Source organism: Channa argus, chromosome 14 (genome assembly GCF_033026475.1).
Source record: "Channa argus isolate prfri chromosome 14, Channa argus male v1.0, whole genome shotgun sequence".
Taxonomy (NCBI): Eukaryota; Metazoa; Chordata; class Actinopteri; order Anabantiformes; family Channidae; genus Channa; species Channa argus.
In genome coordinates this window covers 1,022,325-1,047,046 of record NC_090210.1, presented here as the reverse complement: position 1 = coordinate 1,047,046, position 24,722 = coordinate 1,022,325, and the positions used below count along the sequence as shown (strand labels likewise).

The following is a 24,722-nucleotide window of genomic DNA, read 5'->3' as shown; positions in this document are numbered from 1 at the left end:
AGAATGATCCTCTTTATTAATCTTTCTTAAATTCAGATTCCGTAACTACTGCACTATTTGAACATGTCTCAGACACTTAATACTCATCCCTCCCTTAAGCTTCTTTACTTTTAAAGAAGAAAATCCTTCAGGTTCTTCTTGTCAATGTCAGTATTACCTGAAAGACAATACCTCTGTCTGGCTGCGATTCGAGCACAACACATTTGCTACATAGTGTGAAGAAGAAAAAAATGATCATCTCATCATGTTGATGACAACTGAGGCAATAATCAAGACCACCCTGATGGAGAACACAGTATTTAAATATTTAAATACAAACAATTAAACATGCCTGCAACTCACTAAAACATATTATAATATAGGCATCTACATATTGTTTGTACACTGATGTAATAATGATAAGAAGTTCATTTTATATAATTTCATAATGTCATCACACCTGAACAAATGAGTGCGTAATTTGTTTTTCACCCTTTGTTTTATCAACCATGCACATTTTAACACTTATGTTTGAGTTTAGGTTATGGCCGTGCATTGTGGTGGCAACGTGGAAGTAAATCTGTATCAAGAGTCAGTCTACCATTTCTAATTATGATCTCTAATTATTTCTAAAATTAAAATAAAAAAGAGCTAGGTAAATGCGGGAGACATGCGACACATGGGTTGCACCTTGCTTTCACAAAGGTGTAATTACACTTCCTGTAGTTGTGGGGGCATTCATTCACATCATGCATTCCCTACAGCCCCTTACCTTAGACTTCACCATCACAGTTAAATGCCTAAACCCACCATTACCTCAACCCTCACCTTAACCTAATTTCAACCTTAACCCTAAAGCTACGTAGGAACCCTCAAAACAGGCTTTTGAAGTTATGAGGTCCAACTAACATTCCCCCATACTGTCACAAACTCCTGAAACACAATCTGTCCATACAATATCAAGGCGTTCACACACACAGATGTACATGTTTTTACCTGCATGAAGACAATCCCTGATATAAGGTATACCCTATGGCATCTCATTTGAACCTTAAGCATCACATTTTAAAACACTCCCCCTATAAATTTAGAAAGCCCTACCCCTGAAACCGAAGCCCAAGGCCAAGCCTTAACTGTTAAACAGTTTTTTATGTGTGTGGCAGGTAAAATGTCCACACAACCTAGGTGTTAAACTCAAACTGGTACTCACAAGCATAGCCATACAAGTACAAACACACTTCAGATTTGTGCCCAGACAGGCATGTTTGTACTAGACAGAGTGGCTGCATTTTAAGTGTCTCTTGGCACTGTCACTAATAATACCTGCACACACACACACACACACACACAAACACAAACACACACCATGTATGAAATATATACATAAATACAGTACATACATGCAAAGACTGAATGTACATGTTCTCCTCTGTATGGCAGTTATAGGTGGGGGATGCCTGCCTCATTCCAAGGCACCAGGGGGGCTCTGCTTATTGTGGTGTGAGCCCCTAATAGACTGTAATTGACATAATGTTGGTTTCACTTTTGTCACATCATAATGATTACTGCTGTCTTCTTTGTGCATATGTTTGTGTAAATACAAACTGAAAGCCTAAAAGTATGACGTGCATGCAATGGCCCTGGGAATAGTTTTCATCTCGACTTTAAGCTCTACATGATGTGAATGAATACAAACCTCACCCTTTCATTTTTTAACGAGAAGTTTTGAATTGCCCTGTGGGAATCATGGCAAGTTCACAGCAGGGCAGGCAGCATGTAGGGCAGGTTAGACACTCTGGGGCAGATTCAAAGCCAACATATTCAGCTTACGTCCAGAGGCCAGACTAAGTTATAAAAGAGACAAAGTGTTTGTATTAAATGGTAGTAGATTGTATTTCTCTTTGTTAGCATGTGTAAACAAAAAGTACGGTGATGTAAAATGACTCAGTGTTTACTTGTTGATTTATTGAAGGCAGGGAGAAAATCTGAAAGCTGGATAAAACAAAAGTAACTACTATATGTATTGTAGTGTTCAAGAATTTCTTTTTCCACCGTGCACTATTGCAACCTGCTGCAAGCTGCATTTGCTGACTGTTCAAAGCAGTATTTACAACATTATTTCCTACATATTTATTATATTTTTTTATATTAAGTGGCAGAGCCTTTTTTATAAGATTTAATTTAATCATATTCCAATGAGATGATACCTTTGTGTTCTCTCCACCGTCCAGACTACATGTAAATCTGTACATGTTACGTTGTGTTTAAGTGCTCATTGCTCCATTTATTTTTAGACCTGAGGCAGGATATTGTATTTCATTAAGTCTCCCAGACCCCATTCTTTTCCTCTTCTCCCTCTTCCCCACCCATTCTTCTACCTCTTTCTCTCTGTCACAAACACACACATACTCAATCCCAGGGGCACGATGGTGGTGGTGGTGGTGCTGGTGTGGTTTCCTGCTTGTGTTGTGACGTGAGGCATTGCTGCTTGCTCGTAGAAAGGCCTCTTTGTGTCTGACCGTGTCTGCCTTTCCCCTTAGTCTTCTGGTGACAATTATTTTCCCTCCCAACCCTCAGCTGACAATTTGTTGTGTTAAGCTGCTTTCGTCATTTGGAAAAGAAAAAATAAAAGAAATAAATGGCAACAACTGCAGGTTTACATTTCAGCAGCTGCCCTTTTCCTTTTGGCTGCAGGATCACGAGGCTCACAAAGTGGAAACTGACTCAAACTCTTATAGGATTCTGAGGCTGCTAAGTCTTATTTTCATAAACTGTATTTGCTGTATGTTACTAGATCGGGCCACCCAGAATTACATGAATTTCATTTTCTTTTCTTTTTTTTTTTATAATTGAAAGGCCATCAAGGCAAAGACCACAAGGCAATTTATATATACACATGACAAGGAAAATATTAAGCATGTAACACCCAAATTCAAATCAGCAGCCAGTTCATACAAGAAGCTACAATCTTCTAGGCCGGGGAATCTTTCAGCTGAGTCCAGTAGCTCCATTACACATCACTAGCCCAGTCTCATGAGGCCTCCAGATAATCTGATGTGGTTTTTGGGGCCAGAGCAGAAGCAGTAGTGTCAACAGTCAAACTTATGTTTCTGTTGCACTTTGTGCAAAAACCGTTCTTCTGTATTCACAACCACACTCGATATACATGCACAGCTTTCTTCTACAGAGCATGCACAATTGCCAAGACAAACTACCATGAGTCATGAGACATCAGATGTCATGCCAGGCATCCTTTTTTTACAGTTTTTCTCACAATGATTTGTTGCCTTTGAAATAAAACAATTCCTTAGGACACTCTGGCTCTCTGTCTCCCTCTTCAGGGACAACATGCATCTTGTCGGCTCTGATCATACAGATCATACAACTGATGTTTGCATCAGGGCTTTCATGACCTGTGCTGGACATCTGAGGCATTCAAATGGAGGAGAAACTCTCCTCCAGTATATCTCTGTGTTTACCAGGTCTACAAATGAAAATGAAAAGACGGCATCATCAAGGCTGAGGTTTGGGAAGGGAAGGGATATTGGTCAAGATGAGGAGACTAAGAGAAAGAGAGAAGGTGATGGAGGAGGAGGTACTGTCGACTCTGCCCAAGAGACATTATGGCCCTGTGCGGTGTAACACAAACAGAAACTCAGTGTCTGGCTGTCCATAACTTTTCTGTGTGGAGCTTGCATGTTCTCCCAGTGCTTGCATGGGTTTAATTCAGGTCCACAGTCCAAAAACAAGCATGTTAGGTTAATTGGTCAATGTAAAATTGCCCATAGGTGTGGATGGTTGTTTGTCTGTATATGTCTCTTTGTGGGCCTGCGATAGGGTGTACCCTGCCTCCTGGCTGATGGGATAGGCCCCAGCCCCCCTGCGACCCACATAGGGTAAGGGGTGAAAAATAATGGATGAATGGATATTACTGTATTTTTGATATACATTTCTATATCAAATCTCAAATAATGCTCCATTCAGGACATTGGTATATATACAGAAAAACCCTGAGTACAGCCATGTCCACAGTGCACAATCAGCAGCACTACTGTTAATAATTTAAAAATGGTTAAAGACAGAACTCATTACAAATAATCTGGCACTCATGAAACTGAAGCATTGCTTCTTATGGCTCTTTGCTTTTCAGGCTTCTCCCTAATTTTGCTTTTTTGTTTGCTTTGTCCTTCACATCTAAATGGCTTTAGGTAAAAAGTGTCTGACAAATAACTAAGCGCAAATGTATAAACATAGCTTATGCAGCTGTGTGTCAATCAGACAGAGTTACCAACAATATGGTGAACACGTGACTAGAAAAATGATTGTAAATGGATGATGACTTTGCTCATTGTCTGCCTGTGTCAACTCTCTTTTAACACATACAACTTTGTTTGATGAGACTCTAAGTGTCCAAAAAGCCAATTAATGTAAGTTTAAGTGTCATACTGCTCAGTGGGGGCTGTTGTTCAAGGGAGTTGTCCATAAACCAGGATAAAAGTTTCAACTCCCGGTTCCTTCAGTTCACCCACTGTACCAAAGTGTTCTTGGGCGAAACACTGAATCTTAAATTTCCCCTGTTGTGTGCTGCTTACTTACAAGTCTCGTCAGATAAAAGCATCAGCTAAATGACGATATATAAAAGTTGGAAAGGAAAATGAAATTAGGTTAAAGGAAGTGACAGATTCTATCACCACTAGAGTATTTTTTATAGTTGCTGTTTCAGTCAAAGACCATTATAGGCCAGAAGTGCTACATCTAAAATAAACCACAGTATCTGATTAGACATTTCTTTGTTATCACATTCAGATCTGATGAACATCAAAAGGTTGCTTTGACACAAGGTTTGAAAACGTGACTCCATTCAGTGATAAGAGCATTTAGCAGGTCAATCACAGATGCTGGGCAATAAGGCCTATATTACAGGACTCACACAGGAAGCCAAGCAACTCCATTCCACACAAAACTGGAAAAGATTGTCCTCTCTCGACCTCACTGAGTGCACTGGGGCACAAATGTAAAAATGAAATGAAATACTATTGCCACCACTGTTGACAATATTAAAGTGGACATATCGGGGAAAAGCCCAAATCATAAATAAATTGCCTGGTCGAAAGTACACAAAAAGCAGTGCCCATTTAAGTCAGTTACAGAAAGACCACGACAATGTCCTCTAAAAACAGTGTCACAAAGTCACAAAATACTCATAAAAATGCCTTTTAAGTAAAAATTTAAAACATTGAAATATACAGGTATAGAAAAAGAAAAAGCTGCAAAAGAGCAAAACTTCAAACCTTCTAACCCATTCATCAATAGGTAAAAAACTGTAATAATATGATGTTGTGCCACCTTGTGCTACTCCAAGAACTCATATGTACCTCATGTTGTGCATAACTTACAGCACCATGTCACAAATCTCCAGGGGTTTTTTTTCAGTCATTTGCATTGTGAAATTTAAAACTTCTTGAATTAGGAAAAATGGTTTTGTGTGAAATCTGTGTCCAAAGAGGCTTCAGGATTCATAGAGAGAGGATCTATATATAGGTAAGTGCATAATGGCTGATATTAAGAAATGTGTCATCGAGGAGCTGCAATACACTCCGTACTACTATACACGAGTTTCCTGTGGCTTAGAACCTTTTAGTGAATTAAGCCTCCCACATTCTGTCTACTGGCTGTTTCCTGCAGCTTTTCTTTAACTCAACCTCACACTGTGTTATGTACTCACCGCCCATATTGTACACGTTTTCTCAAGCACCACATAACTCAGTGCCAAACACACAAAAATAGAGTTTAGACGCATTATTGTTAGTAAGGTCATTATCACCAAGAACAATGGTACACGACGTGGGCAGGAATAGTGAGTCACAGATGTCGCATATTTTGTCTGTTTTCAGTTGCATCTGAGAATCAGCGCTGGGGACTGTGCTTTCAAAAAGGTTTTCTTTAAGTATCAGGATTGAGCTATCTGGCACAGATGCTTATGATACTTTAAAAGAGCACAAAATAAAGAGCCCATGTCATTTATTTCAGCCCTTGACATTTAACAATAAGCTTTTTAGACTGTTGTTTGTCAAATGATAACACTCTGAAAGGGAAATTTGCATCATTTCACTTTTGATAACACCAGATGTTCCTTTTAATCTGTTTGTGTACATAGTGTCATCTTTTTATTGGTTTGAGTCATGTCTCTTCCTCTTTTATCAACTGTTAATTGCTTGTACCTTGATGACCAAGACTGCAGAGTAGACTAGGCTGCAAATATTTGAGGTGAATGCTGTTGTCAGCATGCAGACACTCCTGTAATTTAGAGGCTGGCGTTTAGCAAGTTTTAGATTTACTATGCTCATTGTTTTAGTTTTTGCACGGTAAGATACACCTAAATAAAGTCCTTGTAACCTGGTCACATCACCCAGTGTTGTGGTGGACTGGCTAATGTGTTTTAATAGTTTTTGAACAACAATGGAGGTAATAGTATCAATGTAGTGTTTGTTTAGGCATCTGCATGGCGATTGTGGACAATATGATTAATTTAGAAAATATTCAAACTTATTATTTACTCAAAGACTGTCTGTAAGTAATCACCATTAATTGCAAATTAACCTGATGGACACACTCTTCAAAGGTGCAAATAAAAAGAGAAGAATTGGTCAGCATTCACACACAGGTGGGGCAACAGGTCCTCATAACAGATCCCATGTTAACTGTTGTTGTTTGGGAGCATTTTTATTTCCCAGCTTTTGGGAAATAATTGTTCTTCAGTGAGACAAACATTTGGATCAGTACATGACATGATTTCCCATTTTTCAGCCATTATACAGTTCAGGAAAAAAGACTTCTCTGTCACTGTTACTGTCATATTTGGAATTCTTGCTAAATCTGCTCTATCACTTCCTTTTCTTTCATTTCTCTTGGCAATAATTGTTCTCCGTGTCTCTCTGTTTGCTGAGCTCATTAGATCAACCTCATGCTGCTTCCAGCATTTTAACTTTTAGACCAACTACTTGTTAATCCACTTACTTCCTATCACCACCTTGTCCCAAAAGGTGACCCAGGTGAAGTTTTACATTCTTTTTCTGTCTTACACCACCAATACCACTATTGTCTACCTCTTCTAAATTCACCAGCCTGTGTGTCTTATAAAACATTGTTATTAACAGGATGTAAAACCAAATCCCATTTCTCATTCAAAAAAGATTCTTATGCACACTCTATTGTTTTCTCCTAATTGAAATAAAGGACATTGTCTAAATTGTGGTATTAGGGACTTATATGTACATTATATATATCAAGATCAGTGGAGTGCAAGAATGGGGTGTCTAGCTGATGGGGTTGGGTTTGTCTGGGCAAAAGTCTAGGATCAATATATGATCCCAATCCAGAACCTGATTACCATAGAGTGCTACCTATAGCATATAGTATTTAAAAGTCCTACTTCTCTGTCATTAAAGCGTAATGGTTCAGAATTTGTATAAAAAAATAATTTTGAAGTTCAGTGACTTTAATGACATGTACATACAGTATGCTCACATCTGTAAATTATATATACATATGTATCTACCAGTTAAGTAATAATAAGTTAATGTAAACGTCCCTCTGACTTAACTTTTCCTGAAAAGTTCTACCGCAGACAGTTTTTTTAATCAATAATATCAAATAGTTTCCTCAATTAGAAAATAAAATAAAAACAGGCCGGCAATTCTTTTTCAAGAAGTTCTACAGGAACTTAACAATAACTACACTTTAAATGCTGGCCAGTGCACGTTTGGCATAAAAAAAAAAAATCACATTCTTCTTTTACCTTTGCAGAAAAGCAAAAAAAAAAAAAAAAACACAACTTCAGGCATGATTTCATATAAACATGATCAATTTTCAAACACTATCATTTTTGACACAGTAACAATCTTGTTTAGAAACGGCCTATGTCCAAACACTGGTAACTCTTATTGTTTACGGCTGAAGCACAAACATAAGACATGTACAGAAACAGAATCACAATGTCTGAATAAATGTAGATACAAGACACAGATAAAGCAGGAACATACACATGATTAATTACTTTGGTTCTGGTTAATGTACACAACATTGCTCCATGCAGGGGAAATGAAGCACAATTAGCATACATTATAAAGCAACAACCATTCATTAGCATTATATTAAACACATTAGGACATGTTCTGTAGAAGCACTCAGATAAAAATAAATGGCCTTGTAATTCTCCTTGTACTGTGGCATTTAATTAATTTTGAATTTGATGACGACATTGCATGATGTTTCCATTTCCCTTTATTTCATTCAATTATAAATAAAATTATAATTACAAATAAAAAAAATATTTCCAGCTAAAACTGGATGTTAAGTTACATGTGTAGATACATTAAGGTGGCCATGGCTGTAGTTTTTACCACTTCTGCAAAACGCGTCTAAATTTTATTTCAATTCATGAATTTTGCACCTATTGTTACCTATTTTTTGGCAAATGAAAGCAGCCAGAAATACTGTTTTTTCTTCCAGGACACTTTGATGTCATTCGAATGAAGCCTTGATGACAGCAAGGCATACAGCATCTGCAATTCAAATGAGAATTGCATTAGCAGATTTTCTATGGACCATAATTGGAGTTTTGATTTTGAATGTCACTGTGTGGGATGGACAGAAAAGAGCTGGCAGGAACCTTATAGATTTATTAAAGATAGGCTGTACACTGTCAAAAGGCTGTGCCTTTGTGTGAGTCGCCTCGAATATTTGGAATGTAGTCCTTCTTAAAGATCAAACAAGAGTTTTTTTCTCTGAGAAGCTCATTCCAAAAAACAACACCTAGATATAATGTACTGGGTCAAAGTGTATGCGCATGGATGTGTATGTGCCCATATGTTGCCACAGTGGTGAGTAATTGTGTGTCTACCAAGGAAGGTGTGAATGTGTGTTTCTGACACAAAAGAAAGGCAAACACTGTGTCGCTTCAATGATTGTAACCCCGGCTTCAGTGGGCTTCCACTCATTACATTTTGCCAAAGAAAACATTCATCTATTTAGCTGGATGCTGTCCTTGTTTTGTTGGACTCTTATCAAACAGAAAAGCATGAATCATATGTTACCCTGTGCTCAATAAGGTATTTCTAAATCCAAATTGCCTTGTTGAGACTGTACTCTAGAGGAAAACAATTTCTTTCACAGGGTGCAAATACATACCACTGATGTAAAAAACAAAACAACTTTCAGCTTGGCCCTTCAGGGGTCGCACATTGATTTGGCAGGAGTTTTTGCCCTGGATGGCCTTCCTGTCGCAACCCTCCCATTATGTCTGGGCTTGGGACTCCAGTCTGCAGCTTCCATAACAAAACTATCCTCCTATATCATCAGATCAGTACGACTGTCCGCTTATGTAGCTCTGGTGTTTGGCAGCTCGATGTGCCAGCACTGCCTGGCCTTGGCAGTAGAAAAGGTAACACATTGTTCTCTTAGTGTCCTTCTGTATTATGTGTTTACCTACATCAGTATGTTAAATAATTGTATCAAATGACATATACCTGTCTACCAGTGTCTGTCCTTTTGATATCAGCCAGTTTCTCTATTATGACTTTCATACAATGAACCCATGTCTGCAGTTTCAATTCACTCCATTATTATTGTTGCCTTCCTCTGCAGCGACAAACTTGATCTCAGCGTTGGCAGTCCTTGAAGCCATGCTGCTGTCTCTGACCTTCTGGTTGAACAAGAATGGGAAAGTCTTTCTGAAGGACTTTTGGAAGTTGGCACCCATGAAACCATACACGATGGGGTTGACTGAGGAGTTGGCATAAGACATGCAGTTGGCCCACGTTTTGATCTTGTATGTTGTGTAGTTTGGCTGGTAGTTTGGGTGGAATGATTGAAAGAGCACAAAAATCTGAATGGGACCCCAGCAGATGGCGAAGAGAAGGACAATCACTACCACCATCTTGGAGACTTTGCTCCGGATACTTATAGTTCTTTCCGACAGGAGGTTGACCTGAAGAGCAGATGATAAGAGTAGGACACGTATATGTGAGTGAGATTTAACAGATTTTGAGGAAATAGCAACTCTGAATCTTTTGGGGCGACTGTGGCACAGGAAGGTAGAGTGGTTGTCCACCAATGCTGGTTGCTGGTTTAATCTCCGGCTCCTCCGGCCACATGTCGAAGTGTCCTTAAGCAAGACACTGAACCCCAATTTAGTTGTTCTGGGTGAGTGTTGGCCAGCTGCACAGCAGCTCCCATATCGGTGTGTGATTGTGAGTGTGATTGTGAGTGTGAATGGGTGAATAGGAAGCAGTGTAAAGCGCTTTGAGTGCCAATAGGTAGAAAAGCGCTATATAAGTGTAGAACATTTACCATGAACACAACACAGACTGTGATTACATTTAAAGTTGACGCGGTAATTGCAAAGAGCTGCTGACAGTATTTACACATTTGCAGCAACACATATGGAGCAACATTATTATTCATCTGAAAGCAAGATTCATTCTCCTTTTAGCTTTGTTTGCCTCACTCTTTTCATGAGCTAGTCTTAGACTTTGCCCCTTTGCTATTTGTTGCTATTTATTTAAAAAGCATAAAGAAATCTGGGCTCAGAAATCAGCCAAAAGTTTAAATGTGAAATTTGTGTCCATTGTTTACAACTGCTTTAAAGACATTTGGTAAAGGAGGGAAACATTAAAAACAAGACAACAAATATAAATGGTATTTTTTAAAAAGCTGAGCAGTTACAATTAGGCAAAGCAAAGAAAAACACATGTTGTTACCTGATAATTGTTGTCTACCGGTTCTACAGTGGGCTGTCCCACCCTCTTCACCATCAGAGTGTAGCAAAAGGAGATGGTGAGGACAGGCAGCAGGTAGGCAGCAATAAACTGGTAGAGGATGAAAGCCTTCTCATGTGTTTTAGAGGGGAATCTCTCCATGCAGTACTGCCTCGGGCCATACCAGTAACCTTCCTCTATACGCTGGTACATTAAAACTGGGATCGACAAGATAAGGGAGCCTGGCGAGAACAAAGAAAGTGTTATTTAAAGCTGTTGAAACGGTGCATGATATTTCTAGGCATTCTTTATCTCCGTGGTAAATGTATTTAGATGCGAAGCAGACCAATCCAAATGCAGATGCTGATGATCATAGCCACCCTCGTTGTTCGGTGGCGAAGGGATTTTAGAGGGTAGACCGTGACATAGCAGCGATCGCCGCTCATGGCAGTCAGCGTGATACAGGTGGCCTGGACTGTCACCTAGGAAAGACGGGGAAACATTTCTGCAGTGGAAGTGTACACCATCAAAGACATCGGGATGCACAGGCACTGTCTCCGTCTCTGCTGCATACAACGTTTATAACTGAAAAATGTCTTCTTGGTTTCAGTAGCATTGCCTGGTGTGTTTACTTCAGAATTTCCATTATCTCTTTTTTCAAAAGATATGATGTTGCACACATACTAAGCAGAAAGAAATAAGGAGACATAACCAAAGAAAATGAGTAAAAGTATCTGATCTGCATCTAAATCTAACAATGACCCAGTAATTTTGATATTTATCCCATTGACAAAGTTACAGGCAGCATTGTTTAGCACCATTGCCTCACAGCTGCCTCCAAGGAAATGCATTTTAGTTCATTTGTGACTTTGTAGGTGTGGATGTCAGAGAGAATGGTTTTCTGTCTCTATGTATTAACCCTGTGATTGACTGGCAACTTGTCAAGGTCCTACCCCACCTCATGTCGGTTCATGTTGGCTTTAGCTGAAGGATGGTTGGACATGGTTATATATTTAGTATTGTCTATCCTCAGCTGAAACTAATGTGCAACAGTAGAAATGTGGCTTTTCTTAGGTCAATGTGTTTGCTTTTGGCAAACATTTACTTCTTCTAATGATTCAATGTTACGTAATGTGAAAAAATTCTAAAATCAGTTCAGTGGGAACTGGACTGCACTTTTTATTGCATTGTTACAAGGTTTCCTAAGAGCTATATTCTTCTTTTCCTTCCAGCTGTTCCCTTTCAGGAGTCGCCACAGCGAATCATGTGCCTCCATCTAACCCTGTCCTCTGCATCCTCTTCTGTCACAACAACTAACTTCATGTCCTCCCTTACTACATCCATAAATCTCCTCAAAGAATCTAACATGAACTGTCCCTCTGATGTCCTTATTCCTGATCCTGTCCATCCTCGTCTCTCCCAATGAGAACCTCAACATTAAGCTCTGCTACCTCCAGCTCTGCCTCCTGTCTTTTCTTCAGTGCCACTGTCTCTAAGCCGAACAACATCTTCTGTCTCATCACTGTTTTGAACACCTTTCCTTTCATTTTCGCTGATACTCTTTTATCACACAATACACTTGTTCCAACCTGCCTGCACTCGCCTCTTCACCTCTTTTCCACACTCTCCGTTGCTCTGAACCGTGGAACCTAAGTACTTAAAGTCCTGCACCTTCTTCACCTTTGCTCCCTGTAACCTCACCATTCACCTGGGTCCCTCTCATTGACACACATGTATTCTGTCTTGCTGCGGCTAAGCTTCATTCCTCTGTTTTCCAGAGCAGACCTCCACTTCTCTAGATTTTCCTCCACCTGCTCCCTGCTCTCACTACAAATAACAATGTCATCTGCAAACATCATAGTCCAGGGAGATTCTTGTCTAACCTCATCTGTCAGTCTGTCCATCACCAGAGCAAACAAGAAGGGGCTCAGAGCTGATCCTTGATGCAGACCCACCTCCACCTTAAACTCCTCTGTCACACCTACAGCACCTCACCACTGTCTTACAGCTCTCATACATGTCCTGCACCACTCTAACATACTTCTCTGCCGCTCCAGACGTCCTCATACAATACCACAGCTCCTCTCTCTGCACCCTGTCATACGCTGTCTCTGAATCTACAAAGACACAATGCAACTCATTCTGACCTTCTGTGTACTTCTCCATCAGCGTCCTCAAAGCAAATACTGCATCTGTTGTTCTCTTTCTAGGCATGAAACCATATTGCTGCTCACATATGTTCACCTCTGCCCTTAGCCGAGCTTCCACTACTCTTTCCCACAACTTCATTGTTTGGCTCATCAGCTTTATTCCTCTGTAGTTGCCACAGCTCTGCACATCTCCCTTGTTCTTAAAAATTGGCACCAGTACACTTCTCCTCCAGTCCTCAGCATCCTCTCACTCTCCAAGATCTTCTTAAACAAACTAGTCAGAAGCTCTACTGCCACCTCTCCTAGACACTTCCATACCTCCACAGGTATGTCATCAGGACCAACTGCTTTTCCGCTCTTCATCCTCTTCAATGTCCTCCTCACTTCACTCTTACTAATCTTTGCTACTTCCTGCTCCACACCAGTCACCTCTTCTACTCTTCGTTCCCTTTCATTTTCCTCGTTCATCAACTCTTCAAAGTACTCCTTCCATCTTCCATCACACTCCTGGCACCTGTCAATACATTTCCATCCTTATCTTTAATCACACTAACCTGCTGCACATCCTTTCTATCTCTATCTCTTTGTCTGGCCAACCTGTACAAATCCACCTCTCCCTCTTTAGTGTCCAACCTAGCATACAAATCCTCATATGCTCTTTGTTTGGCCTTTGCCACCTCTATCTTCACCTTACGCTGTATCTCCCTGTACTCCTGTCTACTCTCTTCAGTCCTCTCAGTGTCCCACTTCTTCTTAGCTAACCTCTTTCTCTGTGTACACTCCTGGACTTCCTCGTTCCACCATCAAGTCCCCTTGTCCACTTTCCTCTTCCCGGATGACACACCGAGTACCCTCCTACCTGTCTCCCTGATCACATTAGCTGTAGTGGTCCAGTCATCTGTGAGCATTTCCTGACCATCCAGAATCTGCCTCAGCTCCTCCCTGAAAACTACACAACATTCTTCCTTTTTCAACTTCCACCACTTCATCCTCTGCTCTGCCTTTGTCCTCTTCATCTTCCTCACCACCAGAGTCATTTTACACACCAGCATCCTGTGTTGTCTGGCTACACTCTCCCCTACCAATATTTTGCAGTCACTGATCTCTTTCAGATTACAACGTCTACACAAGATGTTGTCCACCTGAGTGCTTCTACCTCCGCTCTTACATGTCACCCTATGTTCCTGCCTCTTCTGGAATAAAGTGTTCACAACAGCCATTTCCATCCTCTTTGCAAAGTCTACCACCATCTGTCCTTCTGCGTTCCTGTCCTGAAGACCAAACCTGCCCATCACATTCTCATCACCTCTGTTCCCTTCATCTACATGTCCATTGAAATCTGCACCAATCACCACTCTCTCACCTCTGTGGATGCTCTGCATCACTTCATCTAACTCACTCCAGAATTTCTCCTTCTCTTCTAACTCACATCCTACCTGTGGGGCATAACCACTCACAACATTGAACATCACCCCTTCAATTTCCAGCTTCAGCCTCATCAACCTGTCTGATTCTCTAATCACCTCTAGTACATTCCTTACAAACTCCTCTTTCAGGATAACTCCTACTCCATTTCTCTTTCTATCTGACTAATGGTAGAACAACTTGAACCTACCTGCTACCTTTCCCCCTGGTCTCCTGGACACACAGTATATCCACCTTCCTTCTCTGCATCATGTCAATCAACTCTCTAGCCTTCCCTGTCATAGTCCCGAGTCCCTACTGTCAGTCCTACATTCTTAGCTTTCCTCTTCTCTCTCTGCCTACAAACACACCTTCCTCCTCTCTTTCTTCGAGTACTCGAGTACAGTAGTCACTCGAGTAGTGACTCGAGTAGTGACTACTGTGGACTACCTTACAGTGAACAGTAGTCCAATTTCCACCGATACCCTGTAGGTCAACAGCACTGGTGGCGTTCGTTGTTAACCCGGGCCCCGACCGATCCGGTATGGAAGTCATTGTCACGATTCGCATTTTTAATTTGGCATTAGTTTTACATCGGATACCCTTCCTGACACAACCCTCTGCATTTATCCAGACTTGGGACTGGCACAAGAAGACACTGGCTTGTGCCCCCTTGCGGTTGCATTCCCTAAAAGGCACATAGTTGGTATAATTTCTTCATGTCTTGGGCCATTCAGATTGCTTTCCAAACCAAATGTAGAATGAAACAATAAGATTAGAACTTAAACATTAATATATTTTTACAAGATTTAAATATGCATTACAGCTTTTTTGCTTCTTTGCACCCTTGTACAACAAACACTTGACATCTAAAATTGTTTAGGTGGCCAAACTGTAACAGAAGTTGACCAGTATTTTTCTAGCAGTGTCTGTGTATCTAGACTTATGGGTATTTTGTCCTCATTAGGAATCAAAGACAAAGTTCAGGCAGCTTTTATGTCCTTTGGATGTTGGCCATACTCCACACTTTAACTTCATTGAGGTTTCTGCTAATGAGCTCTTTCTTTCAAACTGAAGAGCATCAGGGAAGAGCGAGCTGTGCAGTGAGGGAGGAAACATACAGGAAGCAGAGAGGAGGCTGCATTTGCGATAAGTATTTGAATTAGCATATGAACAAATCATTCAATTTAATTTTTAATAAGGTTCAATGTTACTTGGTTCAATTAAACTCTGGCACATCAGAAGAATACTAAATTAAGGCCAAATGGAGAATTCATGTCACAGTAGGAATGCTAGGGTTTATTTATGGAAATCGACTCACACAGAAAAAGACCCTGATATTTTCAAAGTAAAATATTAAATACAATTAATATTAAAATGTTCAGGACCATAAATTACCCTTAGGGAGCCCCTTTTGCTGTTTTTTTTTTTTTTTCATAAACATCTGCCCATTTAGTTTTAGTGGAGCAAATTAAGAAAGGAAACGAGCCTTACAATTTGTTTCATCCCTTTGCATTTTGCACACTTCAAATACATGAACCTCTAAAGGCTGTACAGTGTTATGTGTAAGTAAACTAATCCATTTTGCTTTAAAATGTGTGCAGTGGGATGAGAAATGAGAGGTCAGAAGTTCTTTCTATCCTCTCTCTTTCTGTGACTGTGAAGCCATCACCCATTACCCTCCAGATGTTTGGAGCATCACATCAGGGTTTCAAGTGATAAGATTAGATAGCTGGAATAGGGTCACCGAGTTCAGCATTGAGGCCCCTGAGTAAATGGGTAACATTATCCCGCAATTTTTAAGATGCCTGGCGTAATAAGAGCACACAATCTTGTTATCTTTAAAGCATACTGTCTATTTACAGGATTTGGATGAGACAATGCAAAGGGAATATATTTATACCATAGAGTGAGCAGGGAACCAAATCACAAAATTAGCTCTTTTCATTTTGAAAGGTAAGGAGAAATTTAATTTTGTTGGGATGTTTTTGGAAAAGCAATCATATAATGTCACATAATGTTGGACGGTCGCTACCCCTTGCTCCTCCCTGAGTCCACATATGGTGCAAAGTAACTCCTAAAATGTTTGTTCTTTTTTCTTTCACACACCACTTATGAAACCATTGCACACGTGATTGCTGTTGTTGAAGGGCATTTGACTGCATCAAAAATTATGAATGTCATTGCTGTGAGCAAATTTATTGAATCATTCTTATTCAATTTAACAGTAAATCTGATGTATTGTATTTTTTTTCAGAACCTTCTGTAACGACCCCTTCTGTGCATGTGAAAACACATTTCTGTGCCAAAGAAAAACTCAATTAGGATTGATCACAATAAAAAAAAAAAAAAACATCATGGTTTTACCTGCTGTAGAAAGGCGACACATTTGCACATGAAATTGCCAAAGATCCATCCAGGCAGAGGGTAGAGAGTGGCAGTGAAAGGGACGCAGCACACCAAGAAGATGATGTCAGTGGCAGCCAGGTTTGCTGCACAGGGAGAAAACCACATACAGCATGCAGTGTTAGAGATATTGTAGCACAAATCACACAAATCTTTGTGTTCACAATCCAAGCCTGATATTGAACATACATTTATGTGTTAGACAAAAACGACTATGCTTGAGGGTTATACCACATCTATAGGACAGTAGGTGCAGGCTTAACAATAGTGCATTACACCTGAAATAATGTATTTATCAAATATTTAATTAAATAAAATTCTATTCTGTTAAATAATTTTGGCATTTTTTTCTTATTAAATGTGTATATTTGCTGGTTTCCTATTTTCATTTTAACCTGTCGCAGTGGAGTGTTCAATAAAATAAGCACTTTGGGTATTTTATTTGATATTTAATTGATTTTATTTATCAACTATTCAAGAAAATAATCGACAGATTATTCGGTATCTACACTACTTAGAAATTGTTACTGACTGTAAAAGTCCCTAAAATGAAAATCTGCTGATTGTAAACATGGATGAAAATCCTAGAGTCTAATGCACTGAACTCAATAACACAAATAAACCTTATAGCTCATGCATTAGCTTATGTATTAGCTCTTACTGAACTAGATCCTAAACAAATATTTGCCTGTCTGCTTCTCGTCCACTGCAGATGTGAAATAGGTGCAACGTCTGAATTTGATAAATTCAATTTGGCAACAAAATATTAATGTAGTTTAAAATCTATGACGATACACTTGTATCTGGAGTTGACATAACAAGCAACAACTGCACTATGTAATGCAAAGCAGTGCAATCTATCTTTTCTCCACGCTATACACCACCCTCCTGAAGGTTAGAATATACAGTTTTCTTGACACTATAATGTAATGTAATGTAATCCAACTGTCATTTTTGTGTGCACCTCAGGATGTGAGCCATGAGTCTCTGATGAGTCCTACTTGAAAGTAACTTAAATCCGCTGCAGGTGACACCAAGTATTAAAAGATTACTGCAAAATCACCATGTGTATTCTTGCTTTAAGAATAGCAAAGAACTGCGGACTGACAAAAGGCCAAACAGGACACCTCCACAGATTCTTCAAAATAACTTGACAAAAAACATAACTATTTGAAATTCCCATTGCCTACCCAATATAGTCAAATAATTGCACATGTAAGTCATGTTGAGATGGAATGCCAAGCAGAGGTTGCTGTGAAAACTTGGCAGTCTGATCTAGTTTTCCCTTTCCTCCACATAATCTCTCATTCTGATAGAACTGCCACATGTTGTTTCCTATTTTTTTTTAATCGATCTAATCACATTATAGTAGTGGGACCATTGTGGTGCATAGGCTCTAATCTATACGTTCCTGAATATTAAACTCTCTCAGTGCTTTGGCCTTAAGATCTTGTCATTATCCAAGTTAAATTTAAGGTCACATTCACAGTGTGCTCTGCAAACACATACGAATGGTTTCTGTAGTAAATCACAAAATTTCACAAACAGCTTTTACTCACTTTCAGACAACCTCATTAACATATGTATCTGTTTGACAAATTTGTTTGTATGCATTCTATTTGATCTTCTGTGAATTTACCCTCAGTTAATCAATCACCTTTGCAATTTTTCAAAAGTGACAGGTGACATCACAGCTCATTCAGATGCTGAATTGATTCCAGCCACAAAATCAGGTTTCATGCCTTTGTGCACTGAAGGCATGAATCTGCCTTGTTATTGCTCCTGTGGATGTAATTTAACAGCCACTAGAAACTGGACTCAGTTTTGTATGATCAAGCTGATTTTACAAATGTTCATTAATTAATCTTATTTTTATTTTTCAGATTTTCCATTAATTTGGTTAAAATGAATTCCACACCCCACATCTTAAATCTCCCTTCTATCTTAAAAACATTTTTAATCAAGGCTAATTAATTAAATCCATTCTCAACCTGAAGATAAAAGCACAGTGCAATATGTATTACCTGGAGTTCAACATCTTTTCTTGTTAATTCCTTTAATATCACTAATCACCTGAGCTGATCTGCAGAGTAGCAAAACCTTTGCAAATAAGTACAAACAAGCAAAACACATTTTAAGCCCCAGGCACTTGAGTGATAAACATATGCGTCAAACCTCAGAAAAACAACCTCCAGCAGATAATAATTTTACCTGTTATTTTTTTCCCCTAGGTTTTCTGCAATGGACTAAATTGAGACCTAGGACAGGTCTTTTGAAGCCACTGTTAGCATGCCATGCACGTGTTACAGAACAGATGAAAGAGACATACATAAAATAACATACTTGAAGCTGATGCCCTGAGGAGTGTATGATATATACTGTGCCATAGAACAGTGAGCCCCAGAAAAATACACTCGCTCATTCTCACCTATGTAGAAGTTGGTCGCCGTCCTCATCTGCCTGTGTTTAGAAATTACATAAATAACCAGAGAGTTGCCCACTAATCCGACCAACATGATGAGGGAGAAGAAGAGAGGGACCAGCCAGGCATCTGTGAGAAAGGGGTGCTGATCTCCTCCCTCCTCTTCATTGTCCCCATGTCTTCCCAGAGAGAAGTTTGCTTCAGAGCCATTGATCCAGAGCTGCTCAGTGGAGTTCCACAGCTCCTCGGATGAGTACATTGTGATAGGATGCGAGAAATATTAGTGACGCAGGTAAGAGAATAAGTTCTGAAGAGAGCGGCTTGTGTATGAGATGCAGTAAAGGGAGAGGTGGCAATTACAAGAGAGAGTGTGCAGTGTTTGTGTGCTGAGTCCTGTGTGCCCCTTAGCCTAGGGGCACACAGGAAAGGACAGACAAGATGGGAAAAATTTCCCTGAAGCTGTGAAGAGGTGTTCACTTCATCGTGGCTCAAAGCAGGAAGCCAAAGAAGGGAAAAATGCTCTGTGTCTTCAGAACAGGTCAGATGAAAATCGCCCCCCTATGTTCCCACCACATCAGCCCTGAGGGCTGTAAAGCATGCTGTGTGGTAGTTTGTTCAAAAGAAGCAGACAGATGTCTTCTGTGCGCTCACTCATCAAATACCCAAAAGGTAAACAATCCATGTAGTAGCAGCTTCCTTTCCTCGAGTTACTTTTTAGCACTATTGCTCTCTGGAGTGAGGTTCAAGCATTTCTTCTCTCCACTTGTTAGTCTTTCATTCATGGATTTTGCTTTCGGGCACAGAGGAGTAACTTAATTCAAAGAAGACACTAGGAGAAAGAAGACTCCTGCGTAGGAGTCGATGTTTGCTCTGTAACCTTGACAAAACTGTGCCTGCCAAAAAATGCTTTGTAATCCGTTGTTCATTGTCCAAGCACAGCTGAGTTGATGTAATTTATGTTTCGGAGGAAACAGCCAGAGAGCAGAGTGGAGGAGATGCTGTCGGCTTGATAGTATGAGAGCAGGAGCAAGGACACACAGGCGCAGTAGTGGAGAGAGGAGGCGAGCACACACACACACACACACAAATACACGCTACTGCATGATTCTGGGATAGATATGGTGATGTCAGGGTCTCCTAGCAACATTATCCCTCAATCAATCGTTTTGTAACAATTTGTGAAAAGATACCTCTCTCCCTCTCGTCTCACTTTGTTCTACAAGGAATTACAACAATTTAAACCCTGTAGCTAATACAATCATCTCCACACAGAAAGAGTCTGGTAGTGAGGAAATAGCAACACTATCAGGTTAAAATCACAGGTCAATGATTTCAATTGATCTGAAAATATCTTGCTAAATTATTATTTTTTTTAAATGCCCCTCCAAATACTGCTACATAGCATAAAACATCAACTAATTATTTCAGATGCAATATTTTGTCTTGGGCATCTGTAGTTCTGGTGGTTTAGGATGTTGATCAAAGGCTGGTTCCCTCTGTCTACATGCCAAGGCGTCTTTTAGCAAGACATTGAATGTCCATGGCTTGTAGCGTGTGTAGCTGTAAGGAAACAATGCGGCAGATGTCAAATGAATGTTAGTTCCTTTCAATACTTTTAAAAGGTTCTACCAGCAGTATTTTTAAACCATAGAAAAAAAACACCTCCAAAGTAACATGTACTTTAGGTCTTTTCAAATATTTTTAAATAATTAAGAATGTGCCTCTAATCAACCAATCTGACAGTAATTTTACTTTCTTCTAAAAATTTTGAAACTCAAATACTAATGAGGGTTAGCAGTGGCTCAGTAGGTAGAGGTCGAAGTTTCCCTGGGCAAGACACTGAAGCCCCAAAAGCTCATCCCCATCCCCAGCTGCCCAGTCTGAAGTGGGGAGGGTTGTGTCAGAATGGGCATGCAGCATAAAAACTGTGCCAAAGCAACATGCGGACTGATGACCCACTGTGGTTCCTGTGAACTTGCGTAAGGACGAAAAAAAACTAAATCGAAATCTTGAGGGTTAATTCTACATATTTCATGTAAATATCATGTATGTGAAAAACCATCTAAAATATATTTTTGGCTTTATTCCAAGCTCTATGAATAAATATTAAATTAACGAGTACAGCGGAGAAAACACCAATGTACAGCACGGCTGCTGCCCAGCACAGATGAGCTGTTTACAAATCTACATTATGTAGATGCTACTAGACTCGCGTGTTCTGCCAGATATGTAAGGCTGCCTTAAGCCAAAATAACAGACTGTAACATGGGTTTCGCCAGACTTGCAAGATACTAAATCCTAAATTGGAGCAAATGGAGAAGCACACTTGCCAACTTGACAGCTGTAAAGCAGAGTGTCCTCCTAGTAAAAATATTAATGTACCTTCAAGCAGGAGACTGCACACACCATGATGGACAATGGTAGTCTGTATTCTATCTATCTTGGTGAAGGCCAGTGCCAACAGGAAGTTATTCGAGATTGACAGACATTTCAGGTCCTACATCCCCAGAGAATATAGAGGCTTCTTGAAAACTATTAAAACCAAGTCTAAATCTGACGGTGGAGTGACTTGTTGGTTATTGTTGTATGACAACCTCCACTTGAAATCTTTGAGAGTGTGGAAACCAATTTGCAATTCTCTTTAGATAACTGGTCCTTCCTTTCAGCATCATATGTAAAACAATGATGAAGTGCTACAGGACCTGCTCCTGATTTCTCTCAGTCCAAAAGTACTGATATTCATATAAATTAATATTTACTCTTTTGATTTGTAATAAACAAGAAGAGTGTTTTTTTTAACTGAATATAAAGGGTTTCTGCAGAAAATGCAGAAGATGTTCATGGAGACTGAACTTCTACTAAAATTCTGCAGCGTTCCCTGCACTACTTCTCATACATGTTCCACAAATTTGCGAATAGTGGGTAGAACTCTCTGCAGGACTGGTTTAATAAGGAACAGAGAAAGGAAAGTGTAACATGTAGCAGATTGTCACTGGTGAATCATCATGAAGCTCTGATGAAGGGAGAACATATTAGACCAGTTCATGGTGTCTTCACCATGTGTTCATGGCTCCTTTGATGACTGATTTCCTTCTACTATGTGGCCTCCAGGATATTAATACAGTATTTAACCAAACTGTTGATGTTGGCAAACTATTCCATTCCATTCTTTACTCATGTAATAATTTAACCTCCACATTATAAAATCTTAAAAATAATACTTTAGTTTTGACCAAATAATCTAAAAGTTCACAGCACTGAATTGTAAATTGTAAAGATGAAATTTTATGTGTCCGATGATTGAAAATTTGCATCTTTTCGCTACATTTTGTAAATTATGTAAATTTATTCTGTGTTTAATCTCCTGTCAACCAGTTTAGCAGACTCTCATTGTGTATTTGTACAAAGTATGTTTATGTTAAAGCTTCTGTTAATATTGTTTTTTCCCTGCTGGTTTGTTTTCCAATGGCAATGGCACTGTTCCATCAGCCTTAACACAATTATTGACCATGGTTATTCTTTTAAACACTGATTGTGTATAGGTGCCCATCACTTGAAGTGAGTACATCTACACCAGAACCGAAGCTGTAAAGTTGCATTAATCCACCAATTCCTTTGTTCTCCCCTCATGCTTTTGATTTGTTGTCTGGACAAACACACACAAACCAACGCACACACATGCACACACACACTCGCACACATACACACACACACACACACACACACCTGTCAATAAATGAACTGAGATACATCATGTTTTTATTATGAATGTACAAACTGGAACATTTTATTATGAATTATTAACATATATAAATACATATAAGGATTTACATAAAGTCATATTATCTTCTGTGAGAACATGGTCATCTCTAAAAACATCTCTCTCTCTAATAATAAGTTTAAGCTGACCCGCTTTAAGAGTTCAGAAGTGCTGTTAAAGGAGATTAAAATAGCGAAACTTAAGAACAAGATAAATTGGAGGGCTAATTAAGTGATGGTAATTTATGTGCAGACTAGGACGCTGTCAGGTCTGCTTGAAATCAGAATAGGAGAATAAGTGTGCCAGTTCTTATATGCTTGAAAATGAAGTAGCAGATGAGTTAAATACATATTATCTAAGGTTTGGTGAACACCAATGTAATACTGAACAAACTGAAGTGGAAGAGAGGAATCAGTTGAACATGCCATAGCATCCCTGTTCTGCAAATCTTTCTCTGAAGCTTTTGTTAGGTAACACAATAAATGTAGAACTGCTTTTTATTGGTTTCTCTCAAGCAGCATTAGACTGCAAACCTACAGCATTAGTGACTGTTAATTTCTTAAGGTGTACAGAGTTCTTGTTAAAAGTGAGCACAAACATGCTAATAAAAAAGAGAAACAAGCAACATGTAATTAATGTAAGCAAGAAAAGCAAACTTAAATATAACTTTTCAATTTTATATTTGCCAAAGTTAATAAATCTACTTTGTTAACTACTTTGCTATAAATTTTTTTATTTATTTTCTAATGCGTCACTCAAAACAAAAGAGCTTTTTTTAAGCAGCCTGTATTCATAGAAAAACCAAAACAATTATGTTGGAGTGGCAGCTATCTACTGTAGTGATAATAAGACCAGGAAATCATGGGTGAAGTGAAGCCTCTTGTAAGATTAGGTGGGTGTTGTGTATACTGTTTACCAGTAATCGCTTGCTCTGTGACAGTGGAGAACAATAGATATTTTGCAGCAGTTCCTCTTGATTGAGTCTATAAACTATAAACCCTATAACACCTCTTTCAGAATTATAGCCATTTTACAACTTGACTGCCAGCTGACACGCTGACAGGTTTTGACACATTCTCACTAAAAAGAAAAGGTGGAAAAAGTGGTCAGATGTTTAGCTGAAGATATGACTAGAAAAAAGTGAAATGTTGCTGTTATACTTACAAGTTAGATTAATATTCACACATGATGAGACAGCACAAAAAGTACAATCAGAACAAAAAGAGTGTGACAACAGGAACATAATACAGAACAGTTTGTACTGTAGACCATATGTTCATGATACCCAGACTCTGTGACACATGTGCATGTGTAGAGTTCATTAGTCACAACTGTTGTTATTGCAGTATACAAACCTTATTTCTAGAAAAGTTGGCACACTGTGTAAAATACGAATACAAGAGAGTACAATGATTTGCAAATCTTTGTGAAACCTAGCAATCTCATCACAGATGAGGTTCACCCCCACAGCATCACAGATACTGGCTTTGTGCACAAATAACAAGTTAGATGGTCTCTCTGATCTTTAGCATAGACAATGAACTGCTTCAAATTTTTACTCATCAGACCAAAGAAAAGTTTTCCACTTCGCCTCGGTCAATTAGACGAACAAGTTTACTTTTTTTTTCACAGGTAAATGAGTGTCGCCCCCATCCTTACTTCTGAAAGCCTCAGCTTCTCTGCGATGCTCTTTTTTAAATCCAATCATGATACTGACCTGTTGCCAACAAACCTTATTAGTTTTGAAATATTTCACTAGGTGTTGTTTTGCATGACATAACTTTTCCATTTTTTCATTGCCCCTCTCCCAGCTCTTTTAACCAAATTCAAACTTAGCAAACGTT

General features: G+C 39.2%; 1 protein-coding gene across 1 annotated transcript; it reads right to left on the bottom strand.

Moving 5' to 3' along the window:
* Positions 1-6,625: 6,625 nt before the first annotated feature.
* Positions 6,626-20,177, bottom strand: kiss1ra (KISS1 receptor a). The gene is made up of 5 exons (XM_067475508.1): positions 19,125-20,177; positions 16,658-16,782; positions 11,083-11,218; positions 10,740-10,978; positions 6,626-9,967 (listed from the first exon to the last, which is right to left on the bottom strand). The coding sequence occupies exons 1-5, from the start codon at positions 19,375-19,377 to the stop codon at positions 9,587-9,589; spliced, it is 1,134 nt and encodes a 377-aa protein (XP_067331609.1). The 5' UTR covers positions 19,378-20,177; the 3' UTR covers positions 6,626-9,586.
* Positions 20,178-24,722: the final 4,545 nt, after the last annotated feature.

Coding starts and splice junctions, on each gene's coding strand:
- kiss1ra (XM_067475508.1), bottom strand. CDS start 19,377: ATGTACTCATCCGAGGAGCTGTGGAACTCCACTGAGCAGCTCTGGATC. Junction 11,219..16,657: donor GTGTCGCCTTTCTACAGCAG/GTAAAACCATGA, acceptor CGTCTTTCCTAG/GTGACAGTCCAGGCCACCTG. Junction 9,968..10,739: donor CGGTAGACAACAATTATCAG/GTAACAACATGT, acceptor TCTGCTCTTCAG/GTCAACCTCCTGTCGGAAAG.